General features: G+C 40.7%; 1 protein-coding gene across 1 annotated transcript; it reads left to right on the forward strand.

Moving 5' to 3' along the window:
• Window positions 1-1,525: 1,525 nt before the first annotated feature.
• On the forward strand, window positions 1,526-11,378 carry apool (apolipoprotein O-like). Its single transcript, XM_061725761.1, has 11 exons — window positions 1,526-1,618; window positions 4,335-4,433; window positions 4,522-4,641; window positions 5,511-5,565; window positions 5,917-6,015; window positions 7,735-7,826; window positions 7,924-8,019; window positions 8,498-8,678; window positions 8,782-9,051; window positions 9,368-9,496; window positions 11,233-11,378. Exons 1-11 carry the CDS (start codon window positions 1,607-1,609, stop codon window positions 11,319-11,321), a joined length of 1,242 nt encoding a protein of 413 aa, XP_061581745.1. The 5' UTR covers window positions 1,526-1,606; the 3' UTR covers window positions 11,322-11,378.
• The last annotated feature ends 7,234 nt before the right edge of the window (window positions 11,379-18,612 follow it).

Here is an 18,612-nt window from a genome sequence, read left to right on the forward strand (position 1 = left end):
CCGCCCTGCAGGCCAAAGCTTTCACCACCTGAAAACATTTTCCATGTGACAAAACAAAAAAATATCACTGTTGAGACTCTTTAATTGACATGAAAGTGCTGTGATTAAAATGTGAGTTTTTATTTACATCACAGTATTCAAATTTTTTTGAAATGAGGGTTATATTAACACTCCTGCTATCTTTGATTCTCAGGAACAGCAGTAATTTTCCTGTGCCAGTTTGACTTGTGTAATGTTTAATTATCCTAAACCACCAGAAACCCCAAAAAAAACCAAAGAAATTGTTTATAATTCATTACAAATCAACCCTTATTTAGTGCAATGCTGTTTCTGCCCATAGTGGCTGATGACTCATCCTTTGACTCCAGCCAGAATGAAGAGTCCCTAATATGCATGTTAATGCATTTTATCTAGATCCTTCCAATTCTCCTCTAAAACACTCCTTCCATCAAGATTAGTCACTTCAAGAATTATTTTTCTGTATCGAGCTGCGTATGACCACCTCAAAAGCTGACTTGATGTCTGCCACACAAGTCACTGCCATTGTAGTGGGCTGTGGCACTGTATTTATGATGTTTCCTGAAGAAAACTACTGTATTTGTTATGTATTGGTTGGGGGGAATATAAATAGCAGTTTCCTACAATAATGCAAAATAAACCATTTTCATTTTATGTGCTGGTTACACCAAAATATTAAAGCAGAAGAAGTTTCATTCTAAATAATTTAATCTTTAAAAAGGAAAACGTAATCCATTTTTTTCAGATTTATAAACTTTAAAGATTAGATTAGATTAGATTAGATTATTTATTTATTTATTGTACCCTTGGGTAAATTTGGTTTACAGTGAGTGATTCATCTCGTATTACACATACAATCCAAAACCATTCACTCAACAACACAGGACAAGATAAAGTGACGACAGTGCTTTGGCTAAAAGAACAAAGGACGGCCCCAAGATAAGAAGCAAGATAAGTTAAAACATCAGTAGTGCCTTTTATGCCTTTTCATAAAAACAAGATAAAGGAAACAATACAAAACATAAATACAAGGTTATGTTGCAGTTTCTCTCACTTGTTAATAGCACAGATGGCTGCTGGCACAAAGCTGTTTTTGTAACGTTTGGTTTTGCAAGCAGGTACCATTAACCTCCGGCCTGATGGAGCAGCTGAAACTCACCTTTAAGAGGGTGGGAGTTGTCTTTTAAAATAGAGCCAGCTATCCTCTGTAACTGATTAGTATACAGGGATTCTGGATGAAGCTGAGACTCACCAATCAGCTTGCTGATGGGTCAATGTGATCTGAAATATAAGATGAGGGTTGAGAACAAATAAAACACATATGGGACTACATGCATAAAATAGTGAAATCGAAATATTGATTAAAAAACGACAGAAAAAATATTAAAAACTTAGATACATCGGTCCACTTCTAAAAACTGAGAAGGTATGAGAGCATGCGTAGACTAATCAGACGTTGCACTACAGTATTATAAAGCCAACCTGTAGGTGGCCCGTCCGGCCGTCAGGGGGCGCTAAACAACCGCGTATCGCTCCGGACCGACCTGCTCTCGACAGCTGAAGGACGAAGAAGAGGAGGAGCGCTGTCATGGCGGCCAAGGTGATTGTTTGACATTTTCTTTTTGGAAAAGTTTTGGGTGATATAGCAGCACATTTTCAATGAAAGTACAGGTTTTATTTGAGCGAAACTGCCCCAGAACAGCCTGTGAAAGCTTGGTGCGACTGTCACCTTCCTGCCGTGTATTGCTGGCTCGTAATAGCATGGCTAAGTCTCCTGAATGAACGTAATCAGCTCAGTTTATCAGATTAAACCTCTCAGACACCTTTAACAACTATCTCGGACAGATTAAACTTAATGTCCCTGACACGTTTAACAAACCTCCCAGACAGGTACAACAGAATAACCCCATTTATACCGATACCAGCGGGGTGTATGGGTGAAAGCAGCGCTAGCGGTTACACAGTTACATTAATCCATAATATTGAGTTTATTTATTCTACAATAAAGAGTAGTTACACTGCCGGATATTTTATACGATGGCTGAAAAAAAAACTAAAATATTCGCAGCTTTCGACGAGTGTTGTTTACTTTTGTCACTGCGTTTACTTTCAAGAGTTTGTGGTGAAACTCGAGTCACCACAGCTGCAACAGATGTGGCACATTCAGAGCTGGTAGAGCAGCCAGCAATTGTACTCAAGTAAAAGTACTGTTACTTCAGAATAATGTGACTCAAGTAGAAGTAAAAAGGAGTCATCCAAATAATTACTTGACACAACCATTCAAACAGACAAAAGTACAAAATAATCATCTTCAGGCAAATTAAATCAATAAAATAAATTAAAATTAATAAAAAATGGCTTAAATTAAAATAAGCTTAAAGTAAATTCAAGTACTTTTATAAATAATAAAATAACAGAATAAAAAAATAAATTTAAGCACAAGTAGTACAAAACTTTTCTTTTTTAACCAGGCAGAACTAGAACAAACATGAACTCATAGAAACTCTGTATGTGTTTGAGTCTGTGTATATGTGACAAAACATGCAAAAACAAACATTTTCCCAAAGAATCACCCAGTGATGTCATGAGATTGACACGTACGCGGATAAAAGGGATAAAAGAAAAGTAACAGCTCAACGTGGCCTAATGTAGCGGAGTAAGAGTAACAGTTTCTTCTTCAAAATCTACTCAAGTAAAAGTAAAAAGTTTAGCGATTCAAAACTACTCCTAAAAGTACAACATTTCCCAAAACTTACTCAAGTAAATGTAACGGAGTAAATGTAACTTGTTACTACCCACCTCTGGGCACATGAGTTAAAATAGTTTATAAAACCAAGCAAAGAGGACTGGTGTCAATGCTTAGTGAAACTGCAGAGGTAGACGAGTGTTTTGGCTCTACTGGTGGAGTCAGTTTATTTATATTTTAACAATGCATCGGTGGCATTTTCCTATACTAAATATTGATGTCTGTCCCCATAGACGAGCTTCAATGTTGAAGTTAATGGATAAAAGGGAGGAGGGTTGATACAATCTTTCCTTTCTGCATGTGTAGCACTGATAAAACGGTTAAACCACTGAATGAAGGAATAAAATTGTTGTGATAGTTAACAATGCTTGGTACTTTTTATTGCATGTGGTTTACATTTTTCAGTGTCAGGCATGAAAGGCATTCAGTAAAGTGAAATTATTCAGGTATTAAAGATGTTTCTTGAAAAGCTGCTGTAATTCGGCAATGTGCATCTTTTAATGTAAATTACATATAGTAAATTTGCATTTAAAAAGTAAAAACATTATTCCACCGCCATCCAACCATTGTTGAACCAAATCTCAGCAGATAAACTAGGTGTCTAAATTTGACCAGTTTTGACTGTTGAACAAATTGCTGGGCAGTCCAACAAATAAATTCTGATATAATTTCCCAAACTTTGAATTTGTGATCATCTAAGCTTTAGACCCCAGAGGGAAACTATTGCTTATCCAAAAGCAACTCGCTAAACATTGGTCTTCATAGAAAAACACATGCAAAGGGGAAAGTATTCTTTTAGAGATGTACTGATTGATCATTAAAGATGCCGTTGTTCAGAATAATTTTTGAATTGGATAAATATGCAGTGAGCTATTACAGCAGACGAGTGTTTTGAACGCATCATATAAAGTTGACTGCTCTCTGCGTCATTAATTTAAACTAATGTGAAGAAAGTAAAGCAAAAAACTCTTCTCTGCAACCGCAATTATTTGTCCACTAGAGTGTGACATTTTACTTGTTTTAGAGATGTTTTTCAGTAAAAGTAGAAGGTTCAGTGACCTGTTGCAGTTTTGGACTGTGATTTGAGAGTCAGACTTTTATTTGAACAAATACTTGAATCTATTTATTCTATTTCATTTCATGAAAGAAATGTTTGGTATAGTTCTTAGAAGGAAACCAATTTGGCAAAATTGCATATTAAAAAATTAGTAATCAGCAGTTGAGACTATAAAAAAATCTGCATCTGCGTAATCAAGTATTTTTGAATTGAATTTAAATTTGTCTCATTGATCCTATTTCCAGTGGCAGAGAAAATTCTACTGAGCATGTGCAGAATGAGTAGCTTGTTTCTGATTTGAGGAATTGGTTATGCTACAACACCCCCCTGCCATAATTGCCTCTGATGGTTCCCATGAGTCCTCTGTTGTTGAAATGATATTATCTGTTAAACTTTTATGTTGGGGACGTAACCTGACAGAGAATACATTTAGAAATTATTTTTCTTAATAATAAAATTTAAAGAATACATTTTTCTTTAATACTTCTTTTATTTCTTTTAACCCTGTGCTAGGTGGTGATGGTGGCCGTTCCAACGGTGCTGGGAATAGCCTCCATCCGTGTGTACAGCGTAACCGAAACGCCCGCCGAAGGACTGGTTCCTCGTGAAAAGGTGCAGCTGTCTGGTATCAGCAGATGCAGCATGACAGATTCAATCACTTTACTGTTGCACCTCATCCTCACTTTGCCTCTGTCTCCAGCTGAACATCTACACACCAGAGTCTTCCCAGACCAAGTTTGCTCCACATAATCCAGGAGCCATCGAGAGAAGGTTAACTACAACCAGAGAGAGCCTAATACCGTTGGTCCAAACTGTAAAGGTATTTAATTTTTTACAGTATCTACAGCTCACGGAAAAATAACTAGGCCATTGACGTCAGTCTCTGCAGAATTACCCATAGTTTTTATATCCTCCGCCACACTTTAGACACAAACAGAAAAAGTTTGAGTAAATATGTCTTGTTTGAAAGCAGCAAATGCTGAAATACCAGCAGGCTGTTATCTTGCACCTGCAGCCTTAGTTCGTTCTCAAATTCAGATTTTTTTTTCCCCCTCTTGTCTGCGGTTAGAGAGCAGAATCCCACGAGTTGCAAGAACTCAGTGTGCAGGTATGATGTTGCAGAGCGTTTCTGGAGTTAGACAGGAAATACTGTTCACACTATTAACTTCACTGCTGAAAGTTTGCAGCAGAAATGATTTAACAGTTTGATGGTGTGAACTTTGAGAGAGGTGTTACTGCTCCTCTGTCAAAAGGTCAAACTCTGCTGATGAGCAGGGAGTCATTTCTCTCTCCTTCTCCACGAGGGAGTTTTCCTTTTCTGGACACAGATTCCTGCTTATGCAGGTGTTTTTTGTTATGGTGTGATAAGTTTAACCAACCATGTCCGTATAAAAGACAAAGGTACTGCTACAGGTATTAAAACCAACACCCCAGTGTAGGCTTTTCTTCCCCTGACTGCCGTAACATCCGTACCTCTGTGGGACTTGGCCTCCTGTAAACAGTGTTTTTGTTCTTTATTGCACTCACTAAGAAGGTTCTGATAAAAAGTTTTTTCCTCCACAGAGAAAGTGGTGGGGGTGGGGGGGTAAACACATTTAACACTGATTCAGATGTATCCGTTTCAGTGCAGCTTTGGAAGTTCTTTTTAGTCTTCTGAAGTGGTTTCAGTTTTGTCTTCTGTTCCTGCAGGGTGCGTATGTCTCTGTGAAAAGGGGAAGTATTAATCTTTACCATGCAGGAGAAGGTGAGTTTTGCACAGGAAGACAAAGCTTTACTTATAGGCCACATGTCGCATGTCACATTTTTCCTTCATTAGGAAATATATAATTTCTTCACTGCTTCTCATTGTGTCAAAGTTATGTATTGGTCCACTGACTGATTGTAAGATTAAATTGGTTACAGTTTTGCAACCACAGCAAGGATTTTTGTGACTGTACATGTTTCACGTCTGCAATCATTCTTCACATATTTCCACCGTTAACTGGTGAAATAACTGATGGCACAGTGGGATCAGTCACCATCGCACATTTGTGATGAACTGGAAAGTTTTGCAAGAACTTTGTAGACTGTGTTCCTGTTGCATTTGTTTTTCTAGATGCGTACTATTACTTGGTGGACCCTCCCCCAGATTTCCTTCCCAGATTTGGGACCATCACCGTGGCTGGTCTGCTCGGCATGTTCTTGGCGCGGCGAGGTAACCTGCTCTTGTGGTTTTAATGTAGTGAACACTGAAACCCTACAAGGAAGAATTGCATAATCATCTGTTCAGAGTAGCTGTGAATAGTAACAAAGAAAAAAATGTTTATCATCAAAACCACGATGAAAACTTGTCTTACCACAATATTCATGCATATAACCTGTAACCGGCATTAAGGTTTTCAGCCAGAACGTCTGGGAGATCTGACACCATCAAAGACCTTTGCTTCCTTTTCTAAGCAGCCGTCTAATCGTGCACTGACTCTTGAGGACGGAAGTGCGTTTGTCACTGTTGTCTGCAGGAAATCACAAGTAATACTTAGAGTAGCAGAGCAAAGTTCAGACACTTGTACTAATTTATTTTGGAAGGATAGCGGTGTCCAAGCGCTTGAGTTCCTATGAATCAGGATTGTTATTGATGGTGTGTATGATCGCTGCATGTAGCTCACTCAGCACTTCAACAGATTTCTCATAAAGCTGTCAATAATTAACAGCTGCAAGTGTAAATAATTTAGAGTAGTATGTTTTTATTTTGGACTTTTCGAGATATAATCCATTCTATATGATGCCTTTGATTTCTTTTATTTTTGTACATGTAAAAAAAAAAAAGAAACAACACTTCATGAGAAGTTTAAGAAAACAACAACAAAACAAAGAATTTCATCCTTTAAAACTTGCTAACTTGATTTACATGTGCCAAAAAAGGAGTAGGAAGAAGTGTAAACTTATTTAGTCCTAAGTTCACTAATCATTTAACCTGTATTTATAAATATTCACACACTGTACTCACACTGCTAAGTAACAGTATTATTATTATTATTATTATTATTATTACTATTATATACTGTAATTATACTCACACATCCTTATCCTTTAATTAATATGTTGCTGGATTGTGCAAATTACAACGTCATATAAAGTGATATGCACTGAAAACGCTTGTGTTAATTGCTTAAAAAAAGACTTCAGTATTCTCCATTTGTGTCACTGTAATCTCTATAGGACACACCACATTATCGTTAAAAGCAGTGTGTTTCGGAGGACGCACTAAAATGTGTCTGTGGTCAGAAAGCGGATTCTTTGAAAAGGTTACCCATGATGCAAAGCTTATGTCAGACATGTTTCTCTAAGACCTCTCTAGAGAGTAAGACACGTCGACGGTTTTAATCGGGCCTCCGTGTGGATACATGGCGTCTGCATCTCCGAACACGTGTACCGCTTTTGGTTGTTACACATGCCAGATTTGTAGTGTGTAGTAAGTGCACGATTTTGTACCAAAGAGATTCATTTACTCACCTTTATACCTCCGCTCTGGTTTTCTGACCTTTTTATTTGACAATTATTTCAGTTCATTTATGTAAACTCATCCACACCAAGCAACGACCACGTTGCTCTGATCAGAACCAAAACCCACACCAACTGAGGATAGAGACTACTCATTTCTTTTTTTTGACATTTCTGTCAGCGCAGAGTCATTACAGGTAATATTCAGAGCCTTCCCGTCTCTGTTCCAGCTGACGGGTTTGGCTCGTGTTCAACCTAGGTTGGGATGAGGCTGTGAAGCAGCAAAATGGATTTAACCTGAAGTCTGCACTTGCTAAATAAGCCATATCATACCATTTGCCTGACCTTTCTGTAAACTGAGCAGCCCTTCCAGAGTGTAAACTCAAGCCAAATGACCCTAATAGGCATCCTGCTATGTGAAACTTGATTTCAGGCTCTCGTTTTAAGAGGTTAGCAGTTCCCCTGGGCCTGATGAGTGCCGGAGCATCCCTGTGCTACCCAGCTCAAGCAGTGTCTGTGTTGAAGGTAACAACACTGTTTTTGTTTTTTTTCGAGGGGGGAAACTGAGATCTTGTTAATGCTTAAACATGTCATTGTTTTCACTTTCTCTCGTGCTCCCAAGGTGACAGGAAAGAAGGTGTACGCTGTGGGGCAGTGGAGCGTCGCCGCGGCGTCTTCACTGCTCGCTTCCAAGCCGCCTGTCTCTTCACAGCAGAAGGTTAGCGCTCATTTTTTATGACTTACGAGTTCTGTAGTGAAATCTGTCGATTCATCTGGTTGGTTTTGGGGGAAAAAAAACCCTAAAAGCTGCTTTACTGTGTGTGACTAAAACATGAACACTGGCTCAGCCCGTACTATTGCAACACTTCTTAACTGAATTATTTCCTCCCTACATAGTTTACTCACTCAAAAATCCCCACTGTCTCTTCACAGCTCGCACTCTATTTCCTCTCATACGTTTTTAAAATCTGCTTTTTGAGCCTTTTTTTCTTTTTTCAAATAAGAGTTTACTGCCCAACTCTCTGGTATCTATCTGTTGTTAGTCGTTTACATGAATAAATGTGCAAACTCTGTCACGGACTAGTGCAGTTTTAGAGTATTAATTTGCAACTTATGTAATTTTAGGTTGCATAATGTGTCTCTGATTTAAGAGGTGTAAAGAGTTATTAATGTTTTTATTATCTCCTTGCGACTAGTCGGCTACAGAACCAAAGCCAGAGTCTGTTCCAGCTGAGGAGGCCTCATCTCAGAGTCCTGCCATCCCAGACGCAGAGGTTCTCATCTCCCACGAACCGGCCGTCACTGTCACAACAAAGGAAGAGTCATCAATAACACTTACAGAAGTATCTCCCAATGCCACCCCAGAGGCAGGCACAGGTATCACGGATATCGATCACAGTGCTCTGGCATCTCTGTTCCCCCCCAGTCAGTCACAGTAAAACCTCTGCCAGAAGTGGTCATGTGTTTCCTTTCTGTCCAGGATCTTATGCAAACTCTCTACCAGAAGAAACAAAGAGCTCTCCTCCCTCAGAGGGCCTGGCAGCGCCTGCTGGAAGCAGCGAGGCCTTGGATTCAAAACAAGCAGCAGACGACGTCCCCGCTGACACGAGGCCAGTCGAGCCCACGCCCAGCCTAGAGCCGGAGACAATAGAAGAGATTCCAGCTGAGTCAGCCCTAGCCAAGTCTGCAGAAGTCCAGTCCACGCCCTCTGAAGTAACATCTGCTATAGAGGCCTTGGGCAAACTTATAGGTACAGGAAGAAAAAACCCTTTGCAAGCCAAATCATTTGAATGCACTTGTAATACAAGCTCAAAATGACAGCAGATGCCAATGACTTGTATGTGCATAACGGATTAAACAGTTGCACCTGCTGTTTCTGCAGAGGACTTAACAACTCCTGTTCCAACATGCACTCTGAACCTATTACAACAAATGCCTGTGTTCTGAATATGGTCTCACGTTAGCTGGCATCAACACAGCAGCCACAACCGTTTAATCTTTCACTAACAGTATAGAAGTCCCTGATGTCTGTTGTTCACCTGGGTTTGCTTTTGGTTTCTGTGAAGATGCAGCTGTTGAATCACGTGAGCCGGTACCTGCAGCTGAAGCCAAGTCCATCCCGGCTGCAGAGGACCCAACAAACCCCACCCTCACACCACCACCTCCACAACAGCCTGCCGCAGAAACCAGAAAAGGTACCTGGATCACTCCTGCATGGCGATGCAGACACAGGCGAACGTCCCTCAAACAAACCCTCAGCCAGACACCTTAAAAATCTGTTTTACTTCCTGAAGCACACAGACCAAAAGATGATGCAGAGAGGCTGTTTCTGTGAAGGTTACCAGAGCCACATGAGCTTGTGAACACCTGACAATATGAATGAATGAATGAATGAATGAATGAATGAATGAATTATCTTTATTTTGGTCTTGTACACACTTTTTACAAAACAAAATGAAAAAGTAAAATAAACATTTATTTTCCCGAAAAGGTGTAGGCTGAAGCCGTAGCTTATAATGCCTACTGCCTACCCTTTTTATCTTTTGATCAGCTTAAATATGAAACATTAGCAATGCATAAAGAAGACAAAAAATAAATAAGACAAAATATAAAATTGACGTTTCACATTCTAGAATGTTTTTGATAATATACTTTATAGTTATAGTATTTTATACGGTATTTATTTACAATATTTTCTTTAAACATTTCCTTAAACTTGAAGATGGAACTGCACATTTTTAGGTCGTTGTCACAACTATTCCATATTTCTCCTGCCTTAATTGATGTACATCTATTTTTAATATTTGTTCGTGCTCTCGTCATCTCAAACATGAGTTTCCCCCTCAGGTCATAGTTTCTTTTATTTGGAACAAATCCTGAATGCAGTTTGGAAGCAGTTTCTGCTGGGCTTTAAAGGCAAATAATTATAGTATTATATTTAATAAAGATATTATGTGTTGGTTCATAATAGTCAGATCTATTAATTATCCTTAAAGCTCTTTTCTGTAATAAGAAAATAGGGTTTGTATTTGTTTTATAGGTGTTACCCCATACCAATAAGTAATGTATGGAACTATGAGTGAGTTTCTGGGGATTATTAACATAGTCAATGAGTCAGTTTGCTGCAACTTCTGTTCTCACATGGACTTAAAGGTGGCAGATTCTCTGCTGGATATGAGATCTCAAATAGTTGCACAGCAGCAGTGTTCACTAGCTTATTACATGTTAGATTGGTAGATTGTATTCACATCACTTTGAGAGGCTGATGTTATCGGAGTTTTCTCGCTTCTACAGCCTCATGTAGTGCAGTTGATAAACTAGAGCTTTTGTAACCTTTCTTTAGTAATAACAGACATAAAATGCAACACTTCTGTATATTATATCATAATTCACACAAGTAATTTATGGGAGATGGCTGATCAAAATTATGTTATAATTCTTTGTAGTTGATATACTGCATTTTTGAGTTCTGATTATGTGAAATATGTGCAGAGGTCGTAGAAACTCACGCAGCAAAGACGACATACTTTGCATTACAGGGTTATTCATCTTTCATTAACGACATTGTCACCATGGTTACTACATTTTCACATCAGTTTTTAAATAACTTTTGCAAATTGTGATAATTCATTTAATCTTATATTTGTATCGGCCACAAGTTGGCGAGGTGTATACATGTGGAACAGATGCATCACCTCCAGATTCCTTGGGGAGGTTACTCTCGGAAAACATGATCTGTGGGTGTGTGAACGCAAACGCGACCGACCAACTAATATTGTCAAATCAGAGAAAGATTCAAACAGCGCTGCTTAGTGTTCCTTTGGTCATCCTGTCTTTTAAATTATCTTCCAGGGTTTAAGGTCTTAAAAACCTCCCGCTCCTGATCTTGTGACTGAGGAGTTCTCTTGTTGTTTCTCATGTTTCCCTCCAGAGGGCTCTGCTTTCAAGCCCAAGGCGGCCGACATGGACTTCGGCCAGTCCAACCCTGAGGACGAAGACCTGTACAGCACACGCAGCTGAAACACCAAAACCAGCCAAAGAAGAGACGTTCCCACGCCGCCCTCTCGGATCTCATCCTGACAAAAACAAAATCAGAATAAAAAAAATACTGCATCATGGCACATTTAAGAGGCAAACAGCCTTATAAATGTTCTTACAAGTACGTTTCAATTCACGTTTCATCTGCCCACACTGGTGTTATTTCCACAGAAGAAAATCCATTTGTATTATAGTTGTGGTGTAATTTTATCAGAAAGTTATAACTGAATTTGTTTGAACAGGACAGAAACCTTGCAAAGAAAAAAAAAAACGCCCACAAAGTGGTTCAAATCTGAAACGGAGGACTGTTCAACACTTTCTGTTTGTGTCATTTAATTACTGGCTTCTGTTCAGCAGCTTTCACAAGTGCACGGTGCTGTTATTTATTGTAATTCAGCCCAGTTTGTTGGTAGGCAAAAACATCCTGCACATGTTCAGTTTTGTTTTCCTCAGTAATCGTCTCCACTTGTTGATGAAGGAACTCAAAATAAATGTATATTTTTGTGGAATCTATGAGTCTCGCCAAAACTAAATCTATTAAAGTACCAAGACATATCTATGACCTTAAGTTGGAAAACTGTTAGTTTGGATCTTATTGGAAAGTACAACTTGCTGTGATTCTTATTTCACTGCAGACGGTACCGAATCAGGATATTTTATGTTTGAGCTCATCTTACCAGTCTCCATTTTCCCAGCAAATGCACAATAAAAAGAGGGGATTTTTCTAAAAAAAACAATATTCCTAAAAGAGAGTTTGGAGTGTTTTTGCATGTTTCACTCTGTGCAGTGCAAATAAACTTCAGGGATTCCAGTGCGCAACATCAGGAGCTGTCATTCACAGATACGACCATGTGAACCAGGGATTACCGCGAGGAAACCTTTTACAAGCGCCACCATATGTCATTCGTCGGTCCCTTCACTTAGAGAGGCGCAGTGTTTTCAGTCCAGTTGCCTTCTGTTCAGATTTTTAGGATCAGCGTGGGCCTGCATGACAGAATCTCCCCCGGTATAAACAAGAAACCAGTTTTCCTCTTCTAGACCTCAACAAAGCGACTCAAGAGTTCCATCTCCTGATATCGCATAACATTTGGGAAAGGCACACAAAGAGCAAAACAACCAACGCCGTGCCAGCTGCATCCTGTATTCAGGCCTCATCCTGGTTTACGCACCACAAAGTTTAAGGAAGATGAACGACCTCGCAGGCCTTGCAGTAAAATGTGAAGGTTGTCTTTTAGCTTTCGAAATACTTTCTTTGGAGATGAAGTTTATTTGGACAGTGGTTATCGGTTTGTGCTTATGAACAATATAAAGTCTTACATTTCCTTGTCCTTGTTTTGCAAGCACATCAGAACTGCTGAGCCAAACCTCTAAATAATTTGCACAGTTGGAGCACCGCATTTTACTGAAAGTTTAAACAGTTACTTTGTTACGTGAAGGTACCGATGTTTTTTTAATAATCAGCATTGGACATCAGTCAACCTCTGGAGACGATAGAAGAGATAGAAGCACAGATAGTTCAGGACAAAATAACTGGAAGCAAAAGTCAGTATTCAGCGTGACCTCCCTCAGGACCCAGCACTGATTTAACCTGTTTTGAGAACATGGATCCACTGGAGACAACAGGTTTGACATGACTATGTTTTTGGACTCGATTTCTTTAAGAAGGATGTCAAAGTTGAGTTAAATGAAAAAAAAACAACCAATATAAGCCAAGTGAACTCCATCAATTAATCACAGCCTTAACAGTTACGAGACTGAACGGCATCAGTCTCACGCGTGTCTTGAATACAGGGGAGGCAGGCGGACTGAAAGTGTGACTTCTGAGTCACAAATGGTCTTGAGGTTACTTATGCAGGCTTTTAAAAGCCTTTATCTCAACCTCAACCTAAAGTACTGTGCCTGGACCCCAAGAGAGCTGTGCAAAAATGCATCCTGACATTATTTTAGTTATCTTAGATGGGCTTTACCATATTTTTAAAGAAGACATATTACAATATGGTCTTGAAATAATAATAAAAAAAAGGTTAAATTACCTCCAATATGATCTGTGAGAGTAATAATGTCATATAACCGGTGCTGTTATAACAGCTAAAGGTGTTGTATTTGATTTTTGACACGCTGCTTCTGCAGTTTAGCTTAACGCTAAATTATATATGAAAGACAGGTGTTACTCATGTGAGACGACTTGATATCATTTAAGACCTGGTATAAGGAGCAGTTAGTTGTGGTAGCCTATGTCCTGATATATTAAAAAAAAAATAAAAAAAAATAGGATGAATACGAGCTGGGATAGGCTCCAGCAGACCCCCGTGACCCTGCAAAGGATAAAAGCGGGTATAGATAAAGGATGGATGTCTCTTTTTTTCCATGTGGGTGTATGCACAAAATTAAGAAGTGTGTTTTAAATACTCAAAAGGTGGCATATTATGAAGGAAAATACACTTTTTTAAACAGTTAAGACCATATATTTGCATGTGAAACGTGGATGCTTGGCTGCTCAGTTCTGGGCAGTCTGAGTCTGAGTCTTTCTCTGCAGGGTTCTGCAGCATCATTGGCCCATCTTTAACTCCATGGAGCTGCTTCTGCTGTTCCTCTGAACTGAGTAGCGCAGAGCTTTAATGCTGACTTCAACTCCACCTCTGCAGGTGAAGTTGAAAGAGTCGCTGACTCCCCTCCCTGAAATCCACTGCTGTGAAGTTGTGAAGGAAGCTGTCATACTTGATCTCTTTGGTACCAAAACTGAAGCACCATCGCAGGCATTTCACTCAGACCCGATGAGTGCATCATCTTTTAAAGTGATGAATAAATAAACGCTTCCTCTAAATGAAGTGAATGTCTCATGGAAGTCGTGGCTGCAAGATGAAGCAGGACTTGATTTAGCAGATCTAACTCGAAGGAGCCTCTTTCTGGATCTGATGAGTCCAGTCAGAACGAATGCATTCAGATGTCAGAGTCTGAATACTCCTCACATTAGCAAAGTCTGGCCATCAAAACCTTTATGATACTGTATTTACCAGCTTGTCACGTCGTTTGAATGCAGTGCCTAGACGAAGTGTCTAGCATAACGTTTTTCGCTAAAACCTAATGTTTATTCAATTGTCAGAAATTTAGCATTTTCCAACTGGTGACAGATATGTCTGGCATCTAATTATGTCTCATTACTGGGTTTGTTAAAGCAACTCACAAACTCTTCACCTGATTTTACTCAATGTTTGCTGAAAGCAACATTTTGCACAACTTTAAAACACCTCTGAAATATTCCAGTACAAAAGCAAATATTGGTTATGGAAATGATTATGTTGACAAACTGTATGAACCCACAGAGCACAATGTGGACTTTGTGAAGCAGTTTTTGGCACCACATGCTTTTGCTTATTTCTGCATGCACACAATCAGCACGGAGGGACGCCGGATATCTGTAAACGTCTTCATGGTTGCTTTACAGGCCCTCGGAGGGGCCGGGGGGTGGGGGGGGATTCCTGGACCTCGTAAACCCTGCGTGAGCCCGTCCAGAGTCGTGACCCCTGGGTTTGTGTGGGTGCTCATGCATACATGGGTAAATGGGAAAAAAAACCCCAACCAAAAACATTAAGTAGAGAATGGACACTTTCTCATCCTTGTTCCTGAAATAAATGCAGAAAAACACACATATGGGATCAGGCTCTCTGCGGCATCGGGGCCTGGGGGGGCCGAGGGACTTGTGAGGTGGTGCACTTTTCAAACAAACGCTGCCACATGTTCAGATTTATTTATTTCTTTTACGAAACAAAAAGGCAGAAACAACTGTATCGCAGCGTAAATAAAACCGCATGGGACGTGCTGTCTTGGATCTTGATGCATAGCGTGAAAGCTGCTCTTACAGGGTGTGTGACGGACAGACGATGCTGGTGTGAGCTCAGGCCTCTGTTGGAGGCTTCACAACTCGGAAAAGATGTGAACCTAAGTATAGCTTCGTCTCACCTCTCTCACGGGTCCTTCCTCTCCACATGTGGGGCCCCCGTCCTCACAGCGGTCACAGCAATGTTCCCCAAACCAGTATCAAGACTGGGTTCTGTCATGTAGGCCACGATGCTCCCAGATAGGTTTTTTATTTTTATTTTTTGACCAGCGGAGAGGAAACCGGGGGCAGGGGGACATCCACGACCTCCCACCTTTCAACCCCATGAGCTGGAATTTCCTCCGAGGACTTTGGGAGGGTTATGGTTTGCAGTGGTTATCTTCTCAGGGTCCCCCTCCATCAAATAAACACATGGCACATTTATCAGCAACAAACATAAACAGAACAGTTAGGAAAGCAGTTTGAGAGTGTTTGTTAATATCATATTTGCTCCCTTATACGCATCCTGCAGTTCTTTGTGATCATCTGTGTGTACAGACTTAATGCACATGTTTACGGATCCGTCTTTTTTCCCATGTGCGTGCTAAGAGCCGTACTGACTCTGATGCACACGTAGATTGCTGATCATGAAAAACAAATATTCTGCAGTGACCTGACGGGAAAAGTGGCCGCGAAATCTTCAGGCATCAGCAGCGTCAACTGTGGTATAATGTAACTGCAGCGTGGGTAATGAGCCCCGCCGAAGGAGAAGAGTTCTGACGAACAACAGCAGCGGAAAAAATAAAGAAACGCAGTTCTCACTTTCACTACAGCAACTGTGAGAAACCAAAGATTCGCTCAGAAACTGAGATCCAGTGATGGCAGTTTTGTAAGTTAGAGTCTGATGCTTCTTGCTCTGTTGCTCTGTTGCTCTCCTTATCGTCCTCCTGCAGAGACACTGCCTGTCATGCCTCGGTTTGGATCGGCACACAAGCCCACATCAACACGGTTCCACACACACGTTCAAACTGTAAAACTGAGGGAAGTGACAGGTATAGTGTAAAGTTAGCTACTAGAAAAGTGTGTTGCAGGCACGCCCGCCGATAGGGGGGGACAAACGGGTCTGTTGTCCCGGGCCAAGGTAGGGGGGGGGGGCCCAGAACTGAAAAAAAAATTAAATAATATATATATTTTTTTTTCTCATTAAATTATGGAATAATTTTTCAAAATGTTTCAAAATATGCCTATTTGTGGAAAAAATTTGTAGTATTTGAGTTTCATAAAAGCTTGTTATTTGTTTTCTTCCTAATTGTCCTTGTGGTCAAGAACCCCCAACACAAAAATGGTTTGGCCGCTGATCAAAATTTGATGTTATCATTTAATTCAACCATTAAAATGGTCAAAATGTCTGGTCAGCACAAGTCCGGTGCTCAGAAAAGAAGAGAGAAGAGAAGAAGAGAAGAAGAAAATAGAGGCCTCAGAGATTCTCTACACAAATATTTTAAAAAGGGTGGTGACGGTGAAGCTGGAATTAATAAAGTCAGCGTAGAGCAAGGTAAGAAACAGCGCAGCCAACGTTTACCAACCTTGTAACTTAACCTAACTGGCTAGCTCTAATGTTAACGTCCATTAGCTTGTATAAAAACCTGAAGAGCAGAGGGAAAGGAGAGGAAGAGGGAGAAGGAGAGATCCGGGCGCAGGGGGGCCCATCTTAGATTATTTTGTCCGGGGCCCAGGCAAGACTGTCAGCTGGCCTGGTTGCAGGAGCCAGTTCAACTGGCTGTCCGCAGATACGATGAAGTTTCATGGCTGCAGAGCTGCACAGAGACGCCAACTTCTTAATGCATGTCGATATTTATTGTTATAGATATGAATGTTTATTAAGTGAGGCAGCATGGTGTTTTAAGAGCTGATCAGAATGTTTAACGTCCTTCTCCTGCCTTTCCAGTTGAGTGTAACTGTCTCAAATGTCAGCACTTGATTTTTCCTCCAAAGTAACTGAAACACAGGCATAGTTCAGCTTTTTCCTCCCTGTCATCTGCTATTTCTGTTGGCAAGCGTGACACCATAAATATCTGTTTTTAGTTGTTGCATGTTATGACTAAAGGCCTTTGGCTTCTGTCAGTCTCAGTGTGTTTATGTTTGCATTTCTGTGTTTATCTCTACAAGGACTGATTTAGGTTGTAACCTCTTTAAACTCTGAGACAGAGCCCTCAAAAGGCTGTACGTGTACGCTCAGACTTTGCTTTTTGGGGATTTATGATGGAATAAGCTTAAGTTTAGCATCTGGGTGTAAGAGCTGAGGGTAGGCTGAGGGACCAGGGGGATGCATGTCCTGCGTGATGTTTCATAAGAGTCTTTACAAGAATGCAACATGTGCCAGAACCACTGTGAACACTCATGCATGCCAGGAATGCGGTTTTTACAGCGTTTCTGGTTTGGAAAGCATAACAAATTCAATTCTGACAGTTCTGCAGCATCCAGCACATTCTGAATTTCTCATATCTTGCAAAAAAAAAAACCAAACAAACAACACAACAACTGAGCTCTTTGTTGTCGGCCTTCAAAATCTGCAGGTTTCTGGCTCGGCTTCAACGTTCATCCTCGCTGTCAGCACGTCACACCTCGAGACATGTTCATTACACAACGCTGCACACACGTGTAAACAGTTCTACTGAACGTGTGCCAGGCTGAGACACAGATAAGCCCATCAAGCAGTGAGACAGAGGTGCACACATGCAGCTATGCACACAGGGAGTGACGGCTGCTCACACTGCTGATCAAAGGAGCTGTGATGCAATCGCTCTCAGCTTTGCTCGCATCCCTCATCAACTTTCACCAGAGACTTTAATGAAAACCCACTGGAGGGAATCTTCGCTTTCTCCCTTTTTTTTTTTTTTTTTTTTTTGCCTCCTCATCTTCTCGTTCACTCCCTGCAGTTTCAGCTCGTCCTCCTCCTCATTCATCTTCCATGCTGTGCCTCCCTCCCTTCTCCCTCTGTTCCAGTGCCTGGCTCCACTTCCGCTGAGGCAGAGTAAATATTTCCCATGGCTTATCTGACCACTGACGGAGTGAATATGACACAAAGTGCAATGATCTGCTAATTAACGCTCAGCCTCTCGGATCACAGACCCCGGGGAGTAGAGTCGGCCCTCCCAGTTTGAACCTTACCTGCCCTGGTCGTTCCCGCCAGGTATGAAGCTACGTCTGCATACACTGGAGATGCAGCTCTTACTGTAAGACACATCTTGATTTAGTTTTCTAGTTTTCTACTAGAGGCTTTGGGGAGGGGGGGTGGGGGATGTAATGAAAAACAAAGATCAAGTCTTTTTTTTTCCTTTCCTCTGCTTCAGCAGGCTGGCTCGTACGGCCCTCTCTCTGTAATGATGAAGGTGTGACGCGGAGCAACTTCCCTGTTGTGCAATCGTGGAGAAGCTCTCGGGGGCTATAAGACCC

The sequence above is a fragment of the Cololabis saira genome, chromosome 7 (assembly GCF_033807715.1).
Source record: "Cololabis saira isolate AMF1-May2022 chromosome 7, fColSai1.1, whole genome shotgun sequence".
NCBI classification, from domain to species: domain Eukaryota; kingdom Metazoa; phylum Chordata; class Actinopteri; order Beloniformes; family Belonidae; genus Cololabis; species Cololabis saira.